This window comes from Ambystoma mexicanum, chromosome 6q, assembly GCF_040938575.1.
Source record: "Ambystoma mexicanum isolate Mex_15411 chromosome 6q, UKY_AmexF1_1, whole genome shotgun sequence".
NCBI classification, from domain to species: Eukaryota; Metazoa; Chordata; class Amphibia; order Caudata; family Ambystomatidae; genus Ambystoma; species Ambystoma mexicanum.
The window spans coordinates 1,305,788,690-1,305,811,236 of record NC_090937.1 but is presented as its reverse complement, the minus strand read 5'-3'; the positions used below and the strand labels follow the sequence as shown (position 1 = coordinate 1,305,811,236).

General features: G+C 42.7%; 1 protein-coding gene across 2 annotated transcripts in view; it reads right to left on the bottom strand.

The window, feature by feature from the left end:
• Positions 1-15,606, bottom strand: part of LDB2 (LIM domain binding 2) — a 1,443,494-nt gene extending 1,427,888 nt beyond the window's left edge. The window contains exon 1 of one of the 2 annotated variants that reach the window (XM_069631913.1): positions 15,158-15,606. In XM_069631913.1, the coding sequence (XP_069488014.1) occupies positions 15,158-15,289 (132 nt within the window). In that variant the 5' untranslated portion in view covers positions 15,290-15,606. The remainder of the gene's footprint in view (positions 1-15,157) is intronic. The other variant, XM_069631914.1, reaches the window with a different exon arrangement.
• Positions 15,607-22,547: the final 6,941 nt, after the last annotated feature.

Genomic DNA, 22,547 nt, shown 5'->3' with positions numbered 1-22,547 from the left:
CCCCTGCCTCTTTCATTTGTATCTGGCGGACGTGTCTGATTCCTTGAAGAAGGCTTCCATTATTTCACCCAAGCTTAATGACGAAAGATTTTTTACGTGACCTACGCTCATGATATTCTGTTGTTAGACAGAATGCAAGTAGGACTACAGAGGTTGCTTTTGCATTTTGAGCAATATACAGCAGTAAATGGTCTTATGGTTAAGCCCAAAAAATCTAATATTATGTACTTCAAAGGAAGCCAACACAAAATGACTAAATTCAAGTGGTTAATGGGGGGAAGGGTTACGTGTACCTGTTGTTCTATCTGCAAAATATCTGGGGTTTGGTTTGATGAGGCCAGAGAAATGAACAACTATAAAAAGAAACTGTGGGTTAAATGGCGTCAACTTGCTGCTGAAATGTTGCTTATTGGGAAAAAATATTGTCGCTTTACTCTGATACCACTTGTTCAGTTTTAAAGATACAAGGTGATCCCAGTATTATCTTATGGGTTGGATATCATTTCTGGGTGGGACAAATAAGAGTTAGAGAAACTCTAAGGTTTTATTTTGAGAAAGGCTTTAAGGCTAAATAAGTGTGTCCCCTTGACGATGGTCAACTTTGAGTTGGGGTTGAATTCCCTGTCATCAATAGTGCATTTAAGGACCATTCTCTTATATCGAAAATGACTTGTAGGTGCTAGAAATTCCTTGTATGCCCTAATGGGAAGTCATAGGTAAGACAGGGTGGAGGGTCGTGCTTTCTGACTTTAAAGGGACTTGCAAGCTGATCATGGATTATTATGATCTGCCCCTGGATTTATTGATGAATAATCCTGGTCAGGTAAAACGGAAAATGATGGGCACAGATTGGATATCTGTGGGCAAAAGACGGGTTAATTATAGCCTGTATAGGAGGATAAGTATAGACTGTAAAGAGGGGGGAGTTCTCCAGGCGTACCTAACACAGTTCCCACACAGTCGTTATAAAGAGAGCTTTATAAGGTTTAGATGTAATCTCCTATTGACGAGGGAGGTGTCTTTAGTATGAGGTCTTAGGGAATCAGTATTCTGTCGCTTTTGTGGCTGTCCAAGGGACATCTTAAAACATCTAACGATTCTGTGTTCAGCCCTGCAGGAAGTTAGGGAAAATCTTTTTGGCAGATTTGTGCACGAAACGAATTCTCTGGATTCAGAAAACTTCTGGAGATATGTTCTGCAAGGGTCGCCATCAACACTCCTGATTACTGTAGTTAATTTTCTGAAGATCATAAAGATTATATGACTATATTAGATAATGCCGGAAGGGGGGCAGGTGAGTGGTAGAGTGTAAATTAAATTATTGGGGATGTTAAGCATAATTGTACTTGTTATTCTTATTTGCTTTCTATTTTATTGGATATTGTAACTATGCATTTTATACGTTTATTATAAGTGCATTGTTGAGAATGAACTCGATTATTTTTTGTTTATGTAATTTGAATTGTATAAGGTTTGTAATAAACCAGTTACAAATAAAAACATTAAACAAATAGTTACTGTGATTCACTTGTGAGAGCTGGTGACGTGTTTTCAGTGATATGAATAGCTTTTCTAAGGTCCAATATTTGTGTTGTTGTGCCTTGGGGTTGCTCGGCCTGTGGGTCAATCAAAGGGAAGAATTGTGCTGTAGATTGAAACGAAGTTGACCCACAGGCAGGAAGTACGAGGGAGAGGTGAATAAAGCTGAGGCCAGAGATGAAACTAGGGTACCATGCAGGGGTTGGGGGGAGCCTTCGGTAATGTAGCCCAATACTACTATGGCGAAGCATCAAAATATTAGCTACCGTTACAGTGGATTCTGTATATTGAAGCCTTTGAAGGGCTGATGGGGTTAAATTGGTTGTGGGGCTTCACCTGTGAGGTGATACAAGCAGCAGCAGCTGGGATTATTAAGTGTCAGAGTGCGCCCAGGGTCAGTGGTGAGGTCTGTGTGTTGCCACCTTTCAGCCTTAGGAATGCGGAAGTGGGATATGCCTATTCTTGAAAACAGGAGCAATCTGTACCTGGCCCAAAATGGTTTATACTCTGCCTGTTGCCAAGAGGGCTGAGAGAGGAACTTCCACTGTGAAGCAGGGCTATGCACAATCTGGATATGTATGTGTGTGCCCCCTTTCTTTTGGCTATTTTGGCCATTCAGTCTCATACATGGGTTTTAATAGCATACCCGCATAATGAAAATATACATTGTAAGGGGGAGATGCAGGACACAGCCAGTGTCATGGGACATGTTACACCTAAGAAGATTCGTAGCTCCTTAGAGTAAAAGAACGGAGATGTTTATCCAAGTTGCGTAATGTACAGAAAAGACCTTATCAGACCTTGAATCATGCGTCTCTTTATTAAGTTGTGTCAGTCGCTGAGTGAAGGATGCGGCGACGAGCCTTTAACTCTACTATCGCGTCGCCGCCAGCCGTCAAGAGGGAGGCTGTTGATTTTCGCAGTGATTTGCTTGCTGTAAGGGACAAAAGCCCAACGTGACCTCACGCATTAGATGGCAACATCAACAACCTATACGGCATTTTACATAAAAAGTGTTGATTGCTAACAGTATAAGTTTCTTCAAACTCCATAGTGCAGCTTGCTTGATTGCCAACTTCTCCAGCCTAAAGCATTCACAACCCACTGAGCACTAATTAACCAACAGCGACCTCTTCCAACAGGGCTTAGTTCGGCGACTCGCGGGAAAGTGCTATCGAGTAAGGCACCGACTACATCCGCAATTAATATCTATGATAAAAGTGCTGTTCCTGACTTCATTATAAAAGGATTTTATTGAAGAATAATTCAGTTGACACTACAGGGCTGAAGGTCATTTAGGGCTAACCCCGAGTACATGAAGGCATTCAGAAACCATTCTCATCTACGGCGCGGAGTTTGAGCCTAAGAAAAACACAAGAATATTAGGAGATATTGCCCACCCTGTATATGACTCCTCTTTTTAAATAGAAAAAGACAGCCTGAAACTCAAATTAGGGAAGAAGGACAAAGAAAGACATGCATGGCAAGGATCTGTACATGTGCAATGTCGCTCTCTGGTGTGTGCTGGCCTAGTCATTGAGAAAAAGGCACAAGTGCACATTTATAGTAAGGTTGTGAATAGTGTTGAACCAACGCTCTGTGGTGGAACCAGAAGTTTTTGATTTTCCAAATGGAACTTCTCACACAAAGTGAAAAATAGCAGCTTGGCAAGTGCTCTTTTCACTGTAGGTGGACAGAAGGCCTGCCCATTTCAACCAATTGGGAGGCTGTAATCTTCTGTGCATTCTGATTGGTTAGAATGTCTGGAGGAACCTTGGGGCATCCAGATGTGCCACGGTTGTGTGGCTTTGCCACCCCAGCTAACCTGACTGGGGGAGTTGCACGCTCACCAGCAGAACAGGCAGGGTTGGTTCCATGTGATAATATCCCCACAAGAATATTGCCATGCACAAATGGCGCCTTTTTTGTGTCGACATTCTCATATAGAACCTGTGGGGGACACCCCTGCAACCCCCACATTTTTTTAAATGGATTGGGGGGACACCCGCTACCCTTGATCCCCATTTACCCCATATATTGTCCCCATAAATAATGTTGCCTATGCCATTTCCCAGCGACCATATGCATGGCAACATTATTTATACCGCAGGGTTTCCGCTGGAATTTCATACCGTGCAAGCAGATGGAAGATTGCCCATTCGTTCCCACTTCCTCAATACTATGGGCGGCTTTTGTTGACGTACCCATGTCTGAGTGTCTAACGTTTTTGGGGTTGAAATGCTCACTAGAAGATGTATACTCACAGAGCAGTTAAGATGTGTTCTGGGGTATTTACCACCAGTTTCACAACTCTTAACCCCCAAGAGGAAATGGTGGCAAGGGTCACTAATGAAACACATGTTGAAGTGTTAGATCTGGTGGTCACCTCAAAAGTGATGACTCCCTCACAGCTAGAGGAAACATAGCCTATTCCAGGGGAGACATGTTTCAACTTTTTGATTTGGCCTGTTCTAAATATAAACACTTCTATGTGTGATTAAGCGCTTTCATGGTCACCTTTGTTTATCTTTCCTGTCAGGAACTTCAATGGGGATTATGTGCTTATTTGTTCAATCATTTGAAAACTAGAATGGGGTTCACTATCCAGTGGATAGACACTTCCAATCCTAGTAGGAGGAAGAACATATTTTAACAATAACTTTGCTTACTAGTTCAGCCTTTGCCAATCACTTCACTAAAGGGACTATATTGTGAAAAGAAACAATTCAATGTCTCTGTACCCAATCCTGCATCATCAGAAATCAATAACACTGAGGATTATGTGGCATTCAAATACTGCACTCAGGAGAAACTAGGCTGTAGCCGGTAGAAGAAGGAATCAGATACCAGTGTGTTCACCGGATTCTTCATATCTACAAGGCGGTAAATCAGGCCCCGTCATTAAGATCAGCCTTAGAGCAAAACCCTCCAGACATCCATCCACCTAGCTCACAGCCGCAAGTGAACACTCTGGCTTCCATCATCACTTTCACAACATCATTCATTCCCTGTTAGTCATGAATGCATACATTCAGGATACAACAGATCCCAGACTGGTGACGACTAGTTTGGTCTGCGTGACCCATCTTACTATATAATAAAAGGCCAGATGTATGTTTGTCTGATGCCGTTATGCGCAGCAGAGACAGTCAGAGCACACAGAATGCTCCGCTAGAGGGAGCTGTTGCCTTAGTATATATAGTGGCCCAATTTGCTTAGCTTCGCCTATTGTTACCGCTAGAGGGAGCTGTAAGCTTAGGATGTATAGTGGTCCTACTGTGTTACTGAAAACCTGCACTTTGGCCCATGTACATGGGCCTGTACACTAGTTGTGACATACATCACCAGATGGCCACCTTTAGAACTGCACATATGCCATTTTTAGGTCATCTGCCGATCTGTGAAATACACTTGTTTTTCCATCATTTAAACTCTATTTTGATCAATGTGTGCTTATTCTACTAACTGGCCTCAATCATGGATGGTGATAGTTAGAAGATGGAATCAGGCAAGACTGAGGGATGTATGTGAGGGCAGCCAGCCGCAGGAGTGATTGGCTGCAGGAGGAAAGGACCCTAAGCCAGCTCCTGCAGACATTTGCAAGTATTGGCCCGATTCCTGACACTTCTACCAGTCACTGACCAACTGAAACATCATCAGCATGATAATGAAGTTTATTTCAGATTTAATCACTCATAAAACTCACAAAAGATATCTTACATGTTTATAAAACATGTAAACATCTGTACTATAGAATTTTTCGCAAGTAATAAAACAACAGCTAAAACTGAGTGTAATCTAAACATAAATTGTATTAATTAGAAAAATATAAGTTCCCAAAAAGCACATCAAATCTCTCATTAGCGCCCTACAGAAATTAGGCAAGTAAATAACATTGCCCCAATCGAGTACTTTATTTGCCCAAAATAATAAATATAAAAGGCAATTGGGGTTATCTAACGCAGACACCCTTAGGCGTTCTTCCTGATCCTCAGAGCCGAACTCTGGAGTGCCCTAGCTACATTCATGTCCAGTATCAATTTTAAGAATAAAAAGCTTTGGTGGGACTTGGAAACCCCTCTTCCTCTATGTATGGGGCCAGATTTGCTTCCTTGTTTCAATTCTGCCAAGAGGCTAGGATGGCACCAGTTGACAATAAACCAAAGAGCAAATGATTATGCCTTGCCCACTAAACGTTGTCTCGATCCTGTGCAAGTACTCCTCCAGGAGGCTGGCAGCAGTCACTACCAGGTCTTCTCCATTGATCACCTGTCCATGTCATCATCCTCTCTAGTACTGGGCAGCAGTTCTCTACCCAGCCAGTGATACACGTCTTAGTACCCATAGGGATTGCGTTGGGATTGGCAAAGTAAGAGGTACGTTGCACCGGGTACGTTGCACCCTAGACAATGGACATGAAAAAACTAAGGTATTCTCAAAACCCGGTCCCTAATTTTCAAGTCCTAGAGAAGCTTTCGTGTCAAGGTTGCATGCAGATTACTCCAAATTAAAGAGCACAATAAGAGTGGCCTCAAAAACGCCTCATCCTCAATATAAAATGCTGGGCCAGCTCATTATGTACAGCCACGTCGAGTGCTCACTTCGGGAGACCCATAACATGTTTAAACTGCATCATCTGCCCTTTGTAGAGACTCATAAGATTCAAGACCCAAAATATCTGCCCTAGGAAGGCCCAGAGCCCAAGATGTTGTCTTTTATAGGCAAAGGATAGGTCTCTTCAGCTGATGTCCAAAGAATTTAGCAAATACTGAAAGTGTACCAGTGACCTGCGCTAATGCAGATACTCAATGTTTGAGATTTGGTTGCGCTCTTAGATTATGTAAAAAAAGCAGTGCCTAGGTAAGTAAAGCGTTTGACCAGCTCTACGCCCCTACCACTAAGCACAGACTTGCAGCGTCCATCTTTCCTTTCTCATCTATTGAACACTTTTTGTTTACATGCGTTTACTAGAAGCTATTTTTCTTTCATAAAGACTGAGTAGCCCTCGATCAGGCTCTTCAGCACCTTGGGGCTCCTGAGTATTAATACAGTATCGCCATCATAGCAAAGCAGGGGCAACCTTATGTTCTGTGTACAGGAACATTCAAATATGTCTCTATTATTTTATCTAGGTAATTGGTGTATGGGTTAAAGAGGAGCTTACTGGGGACCTCCCCTGTCTAACAACTCTCATTACCTCTACAGCCTCACATCTAAACCATACTCAATGCATGACTTTGTCTTGTTGTGTAATAACTTTAGGATGTTCAAAGTATCCATGGACACCTGTAGAATGGGGCTTGCATTGCCATATGAAATACAAGCTATAGAATGTTGACTAGTGGTGGAAACCTGGGTTCCCTCAGGGGTGCATGAATGACAGTTAGGCATTCAGGATTGGAGATACTACTGAGAGGATGATGCTATCTATGCTCTCCCTCTTCTTCTAACTCATGCCCCGATACTTAAAAGTACTTCTACTTGTTGTACCTGCTAACTCCAGTGCCTTATCTGCATCCTTTGTCTTGTGATGAAGTAGCACGCTACAAAATCCCCATGGACTCCAATACGTCCGACAGTGTAGCTCTAATTACCAAACTGCAGGTGGCAGAAAGAACCATAAAAGTCAGATAAACTGGCATACCAGAAAGGCTTAATCACATAAGTTAACAGCTTCTGACAATCCTACATTCATTTGGTTTCAGAGAGTGCATGTTCATTGACAGGTTTTAATGATCCGGTCCCTGCAAAAGCAACGTTTACAATTAAACCTTGAGTTTGGATTTGGAAATGTAAAGAGCAAATAGAAACGCTCATGCCGATCATGAGTGTTTCTATTTGTTGCTCTGAATTGCATGTCGGGGTCTTTGAAGAACCATGCCTGCATTTTGCCACAGGGGAAAGAGCCACAGATCTTCAGCAGATCACAGTGCATCCCTTTGTGAATCTGAGATGCATGTTGATCTGCATCAGAACCTCCTGAGACCTGCATCGTCCCTGCATTCTCTTTGTAGACTGCTTCAATGAGGGAAACTGCACTCAAAATGCCATGTCCCATGCAGATACACTTTAGTGAGTGAAAGTGCCAAACCACATAATAGGGCATGCGTGCCAGGCACATGCAAGTCAAGAAAGCTTTGTGAATGTGGCCCCATGCACTTAGTCTGGTAGTGTTTGGATGAAGTACGAGTTTATCAGCACTGAAGGCATACACAAACTTGTACCTACTACTTCCCTCTCCTGATTGCCCCACTTTGATGTGGGGTCTGTGGCTGGTATTCCCACCGGCAGTAATAACGTTTTACATAGAGCCGGATGCAAACATTAAAGGTGCTTCAATGCAAGTACTTGTTTCTATTGGAACCATAAACGGATGCACCGTAAAGACCTTTGAAGTTCGAAGAAACATAACGTTTCATGAAAACCCTGCGGTTAGATTTCAATCCATGACTCTTCAGGGTTTGAAACTGAGGGGAGCTGGGAGCTATTTAGCTCCTGCCTATCGCTTAGAAGAGCCTCGTTAGCTTCAAACCAACAGTTACCAGGAGCTACTTTTGGCTCCCCAGGCCAACTGATGTAGAACAAATACAATTATGTGAATTTATCTCTGTGCATTTAGGATAATCTATGAATAACATTAGGACACATCTATATAACATTAAAAGCATAAGGGGTCATAAATAATGGATACAATTATATGTTTGCTTTTTACGTGGAAGTTCGATTTGCATAACGCTAGATTCTAGCTTCTCTTTCCCCAGTTGAAGCTCCTAGTGACTGTTTACAGCTGGATACCTAGGACCTGCTTAAAGCTCCTGCTTATCCTAAAATTGGTCAGAGAGAAAAATGTAACTACACATTCTCCTATGGTTGTAAAGGAAGGTCAACCATTCAATGACCTGGCTACATGTAAAAATCACAGAAAAGGAAGCTATCTCTCAGGCAAAGAATTGAGGCAGATCAGAGACAAAAAGAAAAGCAATCTTAACATTCATTACTGAACTGGTTCATACAAACAGGTATCGAGTACAAAGTCTTTGGATATGAATACAACCAGGATTAGTTCTGGCAGAGGTGTGTACTAGTTAGCCCAGAGGAAAAGGTTTCTGGCTTTCTTCGTGGAATTGAGTAGGTGTCTTATTGTATTTACGCATGAATGATGAGATGTAATAAAAAGGTATTCATTTAACTATAAATAAAAAAAAAAGAAATTGGTATCACTGTTTGAACAAGAGAATCCTGCATGACTTCCCTGGTTCCTGCACCAAAACCCAAACCCAATGCATCTGCAACTTTCCATCCATTTACAATTTTTCAATAAAACCTCAATATCCCAACCGTGCTCTGCAGACTCACCTTCAAGTCACAAGCTTTCTTTGTAGATCTCATGCAGATGTTCATATCCCTGGGTATAATATGTTCTCAGCCTCCCCTGCGAGTCCATACAGAATCTGCCACTTTGAATGGAAACAGGCATTGTGTTTGTTGATAATTGATTATTGTTTAAATGTGCATTGGATATTAATTTGCCTATTGTCCCTTTTCGTTCCATTATGTTCCTACCCAGGGAGAAATTGATGCCGTCTGCTTACAGAGTGTCAAGGTTGTGATCATGTCACCAGGCTTCAGAACCAACAATCACGTGCATCATAATAACGTTTGCATGACCGCCTACATTCACCACGGCCGATGCGTGCAGACTATTAAAATCACGCGGCTCCTTCTGTCTGATTAATATACATTAGCTGAGACAAAACTAGGCACAGAGCGCCTCAGAGCTGAAACTCTTTCTCTAAATGTGATGGAATTATCTTAATAACAAGGTCGATGGGTCTTTTTACATTTTTGAATGAAAAAAGTACATTCCATTCCTCACACAAAATTGCTGGAGAAGCATGCGAATCCGGTTTATTTTACCTTGCTCTTCATACTGACTTGTCCATCTTTAGGCTAAGTAAATAAAAGGACAAGCCCAGTGCGAATTATAGGCTTTGAATAAAGAGGCTATGCTAGTACATTTAAAATGGATGAATAATGCAGTGTTCCTCAGAAAATCATAGATGTGCATGAGTTGTGAATACGCATTTAGTATTTTCGAGGAGACATGCCGTTTAGGTTTTTAATGATTTTTGATCAACTGAAAAGTTCATCCGTTGTTGTGCCCTTAAAACCCTTTCCAAATTTGGAAACCTCAATGGCACCAGAAATTGGTGTAATTCAAGCCATCAGAGCCGGTTCATTGCCACACCAGATGGATACTCCAAAATGCCTACTCGGTCTCCACAAACCGCTCACCGTGCAACCACTCAACTTCTATGTTAAAACAGAGAATTTGCATTCCAACAATTGAAACAAAGTCTCCTCCTGCAGACAACAACCTGCTGCGCCTCTCCAACCCACTTACACTGCACATGCGCCCCACCCGGCCACACACTAGCCACCTAGAAACAGGTCCACACACTGAATCCGTACGCTTCTAAAATGAACGCGTCCACACAACAACAATGCTAGGTTGCATGTTGTCTCTCGCTCCACTAACCAGATCCAGCACCCTCATTTCCAGATCCTCCTGACTGCCAAGAGGGCCTGCAATAGGCAGTGGATTGTGCCATAAAACCAGATGCCATAACATAGCATTGATGAAGCATACGCCCCACATAGACAAGTACAAATGGCCCTGCGGAAATCCGGTTTATTTTCAATGTCTGTGATAGTTTTCACAGAATGGCAGCTTTATTTGACAAGTTGTTTTTGAAAATCTTACATTTCCTCCAAATCTGAAAGAGTTCCTAACTTCTGATATCGGAGTTTGAATTATATGTTAATATTCCAGAACAAAAGTCAAAAATGGCAACGGATAACACAGGATGATTTGTCAGGACAAAATTGAAACAAAAATATTGTCCCACTGTCGGAATTCTGTCTTTACTGCAAATCAGTGACCATTTCTTTAAGCAGAATGCCTGTCTTGCAACGGCAATGTCACAATTCGACTAATCAGATGCAGCAGAATGTAGCAACAGTGCACGTGTTTGGACCACATCTCCCAACAGCCTGGGTCAGCAGAGCCAATGGTGAGGGATCTTAGGAGTCGTAGTCCAAAACATCTGGACAGCAGCAGGTTTCAGACCGTTGGTATAACAGTTTGCATTGCTCATTACATAGTGCCAGACCTACCAGTGAAAGGTATATTAAGAAACAGATTTTCACAAAGCAAGAACGAATCGGGAAAATAATAGGAATAGTGATTGTGAAATGTTGGAGCAGGAAATCAAATACAGCGACAGACAATAATTGCCATTGGAGACCTGTGCACTGATAGGCAGAAGGATTACATACACCATTTCATGCCTATTTAGTAGAGTGTTGGAACGTCAGTGGGCATTTGAAGATACTAGATTCAGCGGTGTGTTTTACAAGCACAACATAACCCTTGATGGGCAGTCCTGGAATGGGCCCAGAGAGCGAATTCTAAAAGGAGTACACTCAATTTAAACATAGCTGACTTTGTAGAGTGAATTGGCCCATCAATAAGGTATATGTATTTATTGTTTTAGTAGCTGACATACCCGGTGTTGCCCAAGTTATTATTACGTGAGAACAACATGGAGATTCCTGAGAAGCATGATGGGTGACATGATGGTGATGGCGCCAACAACTATGGCCCTAAAGTTCAATATTACTTAAGTACATGTTCATTGTAAGAATTGTTTAGAAACATTTTTTGTTTCCTTTCCCGGTGACCATGGTTTACGGCTTTGTCAGAAGGCACCATCTCGCAAAAAATCCTCTGGAAAAGTGATTTCAGCAGATGCAGCAACCAATTTTGTTTCCCTTCCTGGTGAACATTGTTTAAGGCTTTGTCGGCAGGCCACAAACCCACAAACACATTTTGACTTTTTCTGAAATCCAGGGAAAGGGGTGGGATGTCGAAATGTCATATTGCCATCAACGTCCGGAGGGTCCTAAAAGGTAACTATGCAAAATGTGGTGCAGGCTGGTGAAAAAGTGTGGAATTGTATAAGGAACAATGCTTCGCCAAGCCACAAACCCAGAGATTTTTGCTGAAATCCGGGGAAAAGGGTGGGGTGTTCAAATGTCATGTAGGCAATAATATCTGTAGGGTCCTAATAGGTGACAGAGCACAATTTGGTGCAGATTGGTGAAACGGTGTGGAATTGTGTAGGGAACATAAGCAAAGCCACAAACCCACACCCAAAGGTTCATTTTTGACGAAACCCGGGAAAAGGGATGAGGTGTCCAGATGTCATGTAGCCAGTAATGTCCAGAGGGTCCGAACAGGTGACTGCGCAAAATTTGGTGCAGATTGGTAAAACGGTGTGGAATTGTATTGGGAACATACGCAAAGCCACAAATCCACATATTTTCACTTTTAAATATATAGATTATTACCTATGTGCAGTAAGCTACAGCAAATGCCCAACACCTTCAACTCTGACCTGAGAAGCAGTGGCGTACCGAGCAGGGGGGCAGCGGGGGCAAGCTTTCCTCCAGAGGCTCTTTTGAGTGCCTCGCCGGGTCATTTGTAGGTGGGAAACCTCTCCTCTTTGGCACTTCAATGAGGGTGCCCAACGGTAAAGGAGTCCCGCTGGCAGGACAATGTGTGCTGAGCAATTCCTGCTTAGCACGCTCATTGACCTGGCAGCAGGACACCTTACCCTTTCTTAACTGGAGAGGTGTCCCGCTGTCAGGAAAATGTCCCAAGGAGCTCCGGATAGCAGAGGGGCTCTCACGTTGCTATGTGCCAAAAGAACATTTACTTGTGTGCCATTAGGCACTGCTGGGGAGGACTATTAGCAGGAACTTTTGTCCCTTTAGAAATGGGAATGGAAGGGCGTGATCAGAAGTGAGAAGGGAGCATAATACAGCGTGCTTTATGAAAAAATGAATATAGCTTTAAAACCCAAGGGGGATTTGTTAGGCTCACATTAATCTGCATGATGCTATTGTGACTTTGCATGCAGGATGGGGAGACTAACACTAAAGCCATACTCTTATTGCTCAACATATTTCTATGACAATGTATATAGTGCGTAGTTAGTTTACTCTGAAAGGCTAGTTTAATTTGTAATGTGGTTTGCTTCGAAGACATTGCTATAAATAAAGTATTATTTAAGCACATGAAATGCAAAGCAAAACCTTAATAAATATCTATAGCAACTACATCTGGGAAGATGTGCTCAGTTGCTTTAATTGTCCACATCCCGGTTTGACCATTTAACCAGAGTGTGTGATCCTGGGCAAATCATATAATCGCACTGTGTCTAATCTGCTGCTCTGTAAGTGATTCTCTCTATAGTTTATGTTAATATATCATGTTATTTTTTTTAAAAATGTAATCACTTTAGAGTTGCTCCATTTATTATAATAGTGCAATTTAGGTATTTTGCACCACAAAGTTATTTGCCACTTGACTTGCTTATGGCAACTTATTATAAAGTCACTTCCATGGTGCCTCCAAGTATCAAAGACTGATGATGCTCCTTGAGATGTCCTTTCCTGTGAAGTCCCTTCTGTTGGTGCAATCCATATGCACATTAGGAGGTTTGCATTATTTTGCCCGAGGGCGCCAGGACAGAGCTCTAATAGAGGAGATTCCTGCATCTATAATGATTCTGCAGTTGTATTTGTTTTGTTATGTGTTAATGTTACCAAAAAAGTAGACTGGGGAAGTGGTGGGCGATTTGGGGTCGCAAACGAGACCGTATGGAAAAGACTTTTTTCGTGGCCCGCCCGCGCCCCACCCCCCACCCTGTTGCAATTCTGGATACTCCCCTGCTGAGAAACAACGAGGCGCATCTCTTGCATTCAAGCGCCCGAAGAAAGTTTAGGGAATATATAGTATTTTAAAAGAAACGTCTCAAGGCAGCGTCATATGTGTGCTTTATGGTCTGATTCATGGCATTTTTTGCACTGGTGCAAAGTGTCTTTGCACTGCCAACAAACACCCCGATTCATGGAACAGTGCAACGTTTCTTTTTGCCGTGCACAGTCACTTTGCACTGCTCTATGAATCAGGGTGAAGTGCAAAGTGATGTTTTGCATTGCAAATTGACTTTGCACATCAAAAAGACACTTATGGCAGTTCCATGAATCAAGGTTTGTGTGGGCAGTGCAAATACACTTTTCAGCAGTGCAAAGTTATTTTGCACCGTGCAAAAAATTCCATGAATCGGGCCATTAGAGTTTACATTCTCATGAGCTGCCCCTGATGAAGGCAAGAGTATAGCTCAGTTGTGACACAGAACTACAAGTACCACTCCATGTGTTTGCTGGCGGCAATAGCGCCTCGTCCACGTCAGCGTCTCAAGCAGCCGCGTGCATAGGAATGCAAGCGTCAGTCCCCAGCTGCATGCATCTGGAACTGTTCCAGGAGCTGCCAGGTATTGATTATTGGGGCCAGGTAAAGATGTCAGACCAGTACAGGCACCAGCGCTTCTCCTGGCCTGCCTCCCTTCTCGGAGCTACAGATCGGACCCCTGTCAGCGTGTGCACACAGTCCAGCGAGGCAGGTTCAGAACCCGGACGCCGTGGCCTCTGTGCCCTATCAGGAAGCAGGTGCCACATTGTTCTCTGGATCCTGGACGTGCATGTTGGTTGGTCGGAAGGACGTTGCTTTTGTTGACCTCTGCAGACTTTTATAATACGGGCTGTGCTTGACCCTCTGTAATGTCTAAAGGAGTCATTTACTTGTTCAAGTCACACCGCGCAGACGAGCTACAGTTCTGGAAAATGCAAGATGGGGTTACAATTCTGAACATCTCTTCATCATAAACGTCCCTTTTGCGTATTTCAACCCATTGCCGAGCTACTGGCATAGCACTGCCAACACTCTACCCCTTCTGGCCGAGGAGCTCAGCAGGGCGGTCACACCATGCACCGCAGTCAGGAGAGGTGTGCTGGGCTTACGTCACGTCTCCAGTTCCCTTCTGTTTTCTTATCTCGGCTCAGCACGTGCGCTCTCTGTTGTGACAGGAAGGGGGCTTTCCTGTCACGGCAGCATCGTCCACACACCGGTCTGTGTCACAGCAAAGTGGGGACGGGACACGCAGACAGCCAAACTCAGCAGTCCTCCCAGCTGGAACTTAGTTATGTTGAGCTAGGCTCTACCAAAATATAAATATGGTTCTCTATACTGTTTGTTGCCGAAATAAGTTAGAAAACAGACTCTTTCCTCCACTCCTGCCATTTTCACTTTCTGTCTGGGCTTTTGAAAGAAAAGGATCACACATTTCCCCCCACAATTACCCCTGTTGCTTCTCAGTACATTGCAATGTATTGCGGCATCCTAAATGTCCAAACTAAAAAACTTATAACAAAATTGAAGAAACATGATTCGGACGGAATTCAAGGAGAAACATAAAATATTCCTTAAACATGTTTTTCATTTCAGTCAGGAAATCTGAACAACTGTGCCCATATTAACAACAGTATTCAATGCATACCCAAAAAGCCACTGTAACAACTAAGGACTAGACTGACGCACACCTTTGTGCAAACACGCGCGGGCAACATACCGAGACACAACATAGGCACGTGGATGGAACCCCGCTGAGGGCACAGCCCGTGCCGAGTACAGATAGGATGGGGCGCTTACCTCGGTCCGGGACTGGAGCCTCTTGTTCATTTCGTAGATTCGGTACTCTGGCTGCACCATGTATGGCGTGTGTCTCCTGTAAAACGGTCCAAAGGGCGAGGAATAGAAGGGGTCATGCGGCGTGCCGGACATCTCGCCTGCTCGCACGGATTCAAGCTGCAGAGCGCGGCATCCAGCTCCATACAGAGCACATGTGCTGAGCGTTCCTCCCAGAAGAAACTAGCAGCAGCCCAAGCGCGCGCGCGCAGGCACACACCGGCGCACTCACACACACACACGCACACACACACGCACAGAGCCCACTGGCTGGCTGGGATCTGCTGCCGGAGCCCTCTACAGCAAGTGACGGAGGGGGAGGGGAGGTGGGGGGAAAGAGAGGGAGAAAGAACGAGCTTCAGCACAGGAGCACCGGAGAGCAAGGGAGAGAGAGAGAGAGAGCGAGAGAGAATGGATAGCTCCAGGCACCAAAGCTTGTTTTTAAAGAAGCAGTATATGGCCGGGTCATTTCCTGTCCACAATGTAGAATTCTCAAAATCGTCATTTTCCTGTCGTGCTTTCAGAGGTTTGAGGGTCAGTTTTTAAATGTTTACTTGCCAGAACCTGCTTGCACCCTGGCAGTTTAAGCTTTCCATAGCCCAGCTTAAGCCTCTGCAAGGAAATTCCTGCACATACATGGGGGTTTTATAAACTGAAGCGGTGCCTGGTTGGCACTACAATCTGTGCGTCAGGACACACATAGAGGCCCTAGCTTTGAACCACATCATCATAAGACAGACAATATGCATACATAAAAGTACTGTTAAAACACCATCAAAATGAAACCTCATTCTTCTGTGTTCTATACCATGCGCCAGTATTCTGTCTTTTTGTGTTTGGAAATAGCCTTGGGATTGTTTGGTTGTCAGTGTACTTACTTTTATTATATGAAATATCATACACTATGTAATTGCACTTCTTGGGGGTTCTCTTTTGTTCCTTTATCCAAAAATTATTTGAAAGACACGAAGTGCCAGATTCACAAAGATTTCCATTGGAGCAAACCAGAAGAGGCCTGTGAGCAGAGACGTCTTTATGGGAGGGCAAAAGGGGCACTTGCCTAGGGCCCCCACCTTGGAGGGGGGCCCCAAAAAGGCTGCCTGATCTGAAGAAGTAAGGTTACATTGTTAACCAGTCTTAAATAGCACACATCAGGATATTTTATGGGGTGCTGCTGAGTCCTTAAACCCATTGCCTTTCTGTTTTGACAAGTACAATTTGCCTTGATCAATTAATCATGTATTGTTTTCTGTGTTCCTTGTGGTATACATAGTTTGTGTGTTCCTTATGGCACAACTCTGTAGCATTCTTTCCTTCCTGTGGGAATTATGTTGATCTTGTGCAATAGGCAACAGTGAACTGAATATTGATAAATTGAGTGCGACAATGGTTCAGAAGTTAGCCCAGTGTGTGAAGCACCCATTGCAGAGATATGTGTTCATATGCAAAATTAGAATATCATATTCCAGCAGGGCTGGCTGAGCCTTTCCTATGTCTGAAGTTTATAAAACTGCCTGCATATGTTCTTGCTTTTGCAGAACATCTGCTGGCATCAGCAATGTACCTGTACCAGCTAGGGAATGCTATAAAAACTAACTTGTCATCCGTATGGTGAAGGTCTAGAAATTGGTTTGTTCAGATGAGGTGTTGTAAAACCTAGGCAATCACCTCCAATGATAGCATAAACTGTTAGTCCAAGAGGTGAATAAGTATCCAAATTCAAGACTATGGAACAAAAGCGTTAATGCTTGTATCCTGGATTTGCCAGCAGACGATACAATGATCCTGGTCAAATCATCTAATATATCTTACATTACTTTACTGTCTTCTGTGAGGTTTGCCTTCTTGCATGCTTCTGGTATCGTTTAGCCCATTACTTGATCTTTCTTCTTATGTAGACCATTTGAGTGGAAGGGGTGGTAGACAGAAGAGAGCGGATCAGATGTTGCAGGCCTCAGGCAAGCATATTTCAAGGTCTGCTTGTTTGACACAAAAAACGATTAGCTTTTTGGTAAAAGTCAAAGGTTTTTATGCATGTTTATAAATGAAAATGTCACAAGCCATTGTTTTGGAAGTATTTAAAGCTTTAAAATACAAAAGACAAACCCAGATTACATTTGTTAAATCACATCGATTGGTATGCTGGCACTTATATACTTCCCTTGATGATGGAGAGAATGAATCTAGAACCATTCCCATTTTGCATAGAACCCTCCCATAATATTTTATTAAAAATGGTCATGTTTGGTAACGTGATTTGTGTACATTCCAAGTCCATTTTTTATAAAATTAGATTGTTTTAGTTAATGGTAAGAACTAGAAAAGAAAGTGTTCAAATGCATAAATTGCAGTGTTGGCACACATCCCAGCTTCACCTCTTCAGCCCTTAACCAATGTGTGATCATGGGCATCTCATTTAATCTTATATTGCCAGTCCCTAAACCTTTCAAAATTGCCAGCCCTTCAGAGTGATTTTCTTCTCATGCTATGATCTTCATAAAATACTTATTCATGGTTTCACTGGCTATAGGGTTGCTTTCACTTTAATAGTGAGCATATTCATATCGCACACCACAGGCATTTGTTCCTTTGATATCTAATGGCAACACTATTTGAAAACCATATCCGACTTCTAATCTCAATATGTCTGAATAAAGACACCTTTCTGGTAGCTTCTAATCTGCATCCACTATCCATGCTAAGGGATGTGTAGCGTTCTCCTTCCTTCCAATTGGTCTCCTCTGTCCATGCATGAACACTTTTGTATTCTGTGAGGCAGCTAATGTGTGTTCTCTATTATGGGTGACATGAACCTTTTGCATATGGTCCTTCATTAATACTACAGGCTTCACCTTCCTGGATGTTATTGATAACAATTATCATGTATGCACTGGAGCAGTAACCTATTCGTAGACTGCTAATGTTGGTCTTCAAATGCTACTTGTTTATCATTCTGATTAGAGCAAGAATGAAGAAGGTAAGGGGACTTAAAGGGAGTAAACGTGCTTATTATGCTGGGAGACAGCATATCAACCTATAGGTTGTGAGCGCAACGGGTCCGGGTGGGCGGTGCGACCATTATTCTTGATCCCTTAATTCATTTGGTTTGGTGGAGGGGGGCCCCAAAGATGTCCGTGCCCAGGGCCCCAAAAGATCTTACGATGCCCCCGTCTGTGAGTATCTTTTATTTGCAACTGCTACCTTGTGCCTGATTTACAAAGCTAATGTTGGTTGGTGCCTTTTGGCAGTGGAGGGATGCACATGTTTCTATCGCGTTGGCCTAAGTGACCACGCATAGTAAGCAAGCCCAAACCAATCAAAATGAATTTGGGGGCTGGCAGGTTCTACTCGTGGAACATTCTATAAACAATGAATTGTGGATTTTGTCAAACACATTTCAGAATAATGTGGTAAAAGCCATATATTATGGTTCAGCAGAGTAACACACAATACAGAATGCTAAGTCTCAAACAATACACAAAAGAATATTACAAAACATTTTGATGAAACCTTTGTTAATAATATATACCAGCCCTATTACTGTAAGGTGGCACAAGAACATTTTCATGATTCTTCTGACACAAATATATGCCAGCACCACCACTGTAAAACACTTTCATGATACCTGTTCCCACAATATCTGCCAGAACATCCACTGTAAAGCACAGTTTATGAAGTCTGTGCTCACAATAGATGCTGGTATTGTCACTGTAAATTACAGTTTCATGATTTCTGTGCCCACAATATATGCCATCTTTGCCACTGTAAAGCAGGTTAATAATCTCTGAGTCCACAATAAATATTTGGATTATGCAGTAAATCATTTTCAGGATGCCTGTGACCATGATATATGCCTGCACTGCCACTGTCTAGCTCATTTTGATGATGGCTGCAATCAAAATATATGTCAGCATTGTCTCTAAAACACACTTTTAAAAAAAATATATTTTTTATTTGTGTTTACCAAAAACGATTTGGTTTTAACAAAAACTTCACTGCAACTTGTCCTTTGCAGTATTTTCGCTGTTGTCGCATGCCGTTTACTTGTCAATTTCATTCTTCTTGTGCTATCAGCATAAAAGCATGTTGCAAAATTTTTACCGTGGCAATTGACCATGAGGTTTTGTATCTGCTTATTAGTTGTGGACACCATGTCTCCTCCTTGCGAAGAGAAGAGGGTTCTAGAATAGTTGACAGATAAGCTTGCCTCATATTTTTTAATGCTGGACACGATGTAAGTGTCTAACTGATTCCACAGTCTCTGACTCTTTACACAGCCTGCAGATGTTTGTTGAGCTGATGCTTCTAATGTGTAAAATCTCATTAGTCGGGAGTAAGTTCAGCCTTGCTTTTATGAAAAATTGTCTCAAGGGTCTGCTGGGAATGTTTTTGTAGATTTCCCCTGGATCATTATATTTCCTCTGCTGAGATGGTAAGTTACTCAGGAGTTTATTCTTATCAGCCAACCCTAACGTGGTGATCCAGTCCAGTTCCTCTAACTTTCGTTTTATTTTCATTGGATTGGAGAACAAGTCTTCCTGTGTACAAGTTATTAATTCTAGTTTTTCCTTTTTTTTGTAGTCCATGCTGTTAGCATTTTTGAGCCCCCTGTTATAATTTCAGTCGCCATCTGATTGTACAGAGTCGGTGAGTCTGGGCGAAGGACTTTCCTATATAGAGACATGCTGTTGTTTTCCACTACGGTTTTTAGAGAGATTAGCCCCATTTCTTTCCTGATTGCTGGTAGTGAAGTTGATTTAGGAAGCTAGAGCACTGATCTCCAAAAGAAGGCTTCTATCTTTGGACAAATTTTGTCTGGAAGCGTAGGCATGGCCTCAACACCATACGTCAAGCATGAAATAACTTTTGTTTTGTAGTATTTTAATAATGGTAGTAGAGAAAAACGCCCAAATTGATTGTCCAACATTCGTGCTTGTGTAGTCATGGTGTGTGCCTTAGTCCAGATGAAACTTTGCATGCTGGTTTCTAGTTTGGAGTTGTCAAGCATGACGCCCAGATATTTAAACTTTGGGACAAGTTCAATCGATGTGTTTTCCAGGTGCCACGAGGCTCCAGTGGCACATTTCTTCTTCTTATCCATGATCAGTATCTTTGTTTTTCCTGTGTTGATTTGGAGTTTGTTTTTGTTGATGTACCCCAATAAGGTTGCTAGTTGGCTTTTCAGGCCTATCAGAGTCTGGTCCATTACCGTGATGTCATCTGCGTAAAGGATTCTTGGGACTTGTGTCCCCCACACCTTAGGTGGAAAAGCCCTTACGATTTTCATTGACTCCTTGTAGTCCCCGATGAATGCAGTAAACAGTGCCGGCACCAATGGGCATCCCTGCTTTATCCCCCTATTTATTGGGATGCTTTCCGATAGGATGCCATTTCCGTTTAACTTTACCCTCATCAATGTTTTCGAGTATAGTTCTTTTATCGGGTCCATGATGTTCTTTGGGCAGTTTACTGTAGAGAGTTTGTTCCAGAGAAACTTCCTTACCACCTTATCGAAAGCCTGGGTGAGATCTATAAAGGCTAGATACGTGTTTGAAATCCATTCTAGTGCTTTACTTTTCAAGAGGCTGAGGATCATGATGTTGATTGCAGCCCCAGAGTTCATCTGAAGCCCAACTTGAAAAGGATCATGTAGTGAAGCCGTCTTTGCCCATGCTTGAAATTCCTTGAGTAGTAGCATGCCGAAGACTTTGCCTATAAAGTCTAGGAGTGCTATCGGCCTGTAGTTTGATGGATATGCTCTATCGCCCTTTTTGAAAATTGGTACCACCACAGATGTGGCCATGAAGTCGGCACTGTTTTTACTTTGGCACAGTTTTCAAAGACTTTGCTGATAAAGGGCGCCCACTCGTCTGGGAATGTCTTTAGATCCATATTTGTCACGCCGTCTGGCCCTAGCGCACGTGAGGCTTTAAGTTTCCTTATGATTGATTTAATGTCCTCTTCGTCTGAGAGATTGCACCATGGAGTGTTGTTTTCTTGATCTTTTGTTTGTATCTGGCCATCTGGGCCCTGACAGAGGGCTGAGAAGTGTGCTGTACAAGATTCTTCACTCACGCAGATTGCTTGCAACGGTACTGAATGCGCCCCTGACTTTTTGATTAGAGACCAAAATTCTCCTGTGTTTTTGCTTCCTAGTTTGTTTAGCATCTCTTCCGAATCTTTTTGATACATGGAGATCCGATGGTTTCTCAACCACGTTCTGTAGAGTTTTACTGCATAGCTTGCTTCCTCGATGGCTGTCGGGGTGTTAATTATTTTTTGCTGTTCTTTTTAGGCGTCTTACCAAGGCTATTTTTGCGACTTAGATCTTGTCGTATTGATGGATGTTGGAGCCAGTTCCAGCAGCTCTTTTTTCAGGTCTTAATTTTTTACATTCTCAGCAGTCGTTGGTAATCTGGAATTTCTGCTGTTTTTGGGTCGTTACTCTGCGTTTTTTTTATAGTTGAGATTTAAAGTTTTTATTCTTTCAGCTGTCAACTTGAGGCGATTGCCTTGAGCGTTGGGCTAAGTTTGGGATTCACAATAGTGGAACAAACGGTTTGGAATTTTTCATGTTGCTTTCAAGAGATTATGATCACTTGCAGCTGTTTTGATGATTTCAAAAGATGTCGCAAGTTTTAACAGATTGATGCAAAGATGTGGTTAATAGCGGCGCTGGAGGTATCTCTTTCCCAAGTCGGCAAGCGATTTGGGTTTGGGAATGCCTTGTCCAAATTGTAGCAGCCATATGGCACCATTAGCTCTATCCATCTCGCACCTCTTTTTTCAGTTGGGGTTTTAAGTTGTTGTTGTGTGCCCATACTAGGAAAGCATCTGGCATTTAAGTCGCAGCATATTATGATGCGCCACACTTTTAGCTCAATAAGTAGATGGTCCAGGATCTTTTTGATGGTCTTAAGAAACTCGTCATCAGAGATTATTGCAACTGGAAGCTCTATTGCTGCCTTGGTGGTCTGGTTAAACATATTCCAGTTCGTCATTACTGCCAGATGGTTTAAAGATGTCAACAGCGTTTTTAAGATGCTGACTCCGCTTCCTGATCGAACTGCCAAAAGAATCCCCACCGAGGGGCAGCCCAAGGCACTTTTTTTTGCAGGTGAGAATTCAATGGAGAAACCGCCAAGGTGTGGTTTCTCCATTAACCACGTTTCCTGTAGGGCTAGGATACCAAATTGCCCAGATTTATGTCGGCCTTTTTGCAGGAGGTGTTGATAACCCTGTGTGTTCCATGATCCCATCTGCAAGGTGGTTAGAGGCTATATATGCTCCTTTAGCCTCCCCTTCTCTTGGACCACCTTTCCATGGGTTGCGGGTTGCTATTTCTTAGCATATG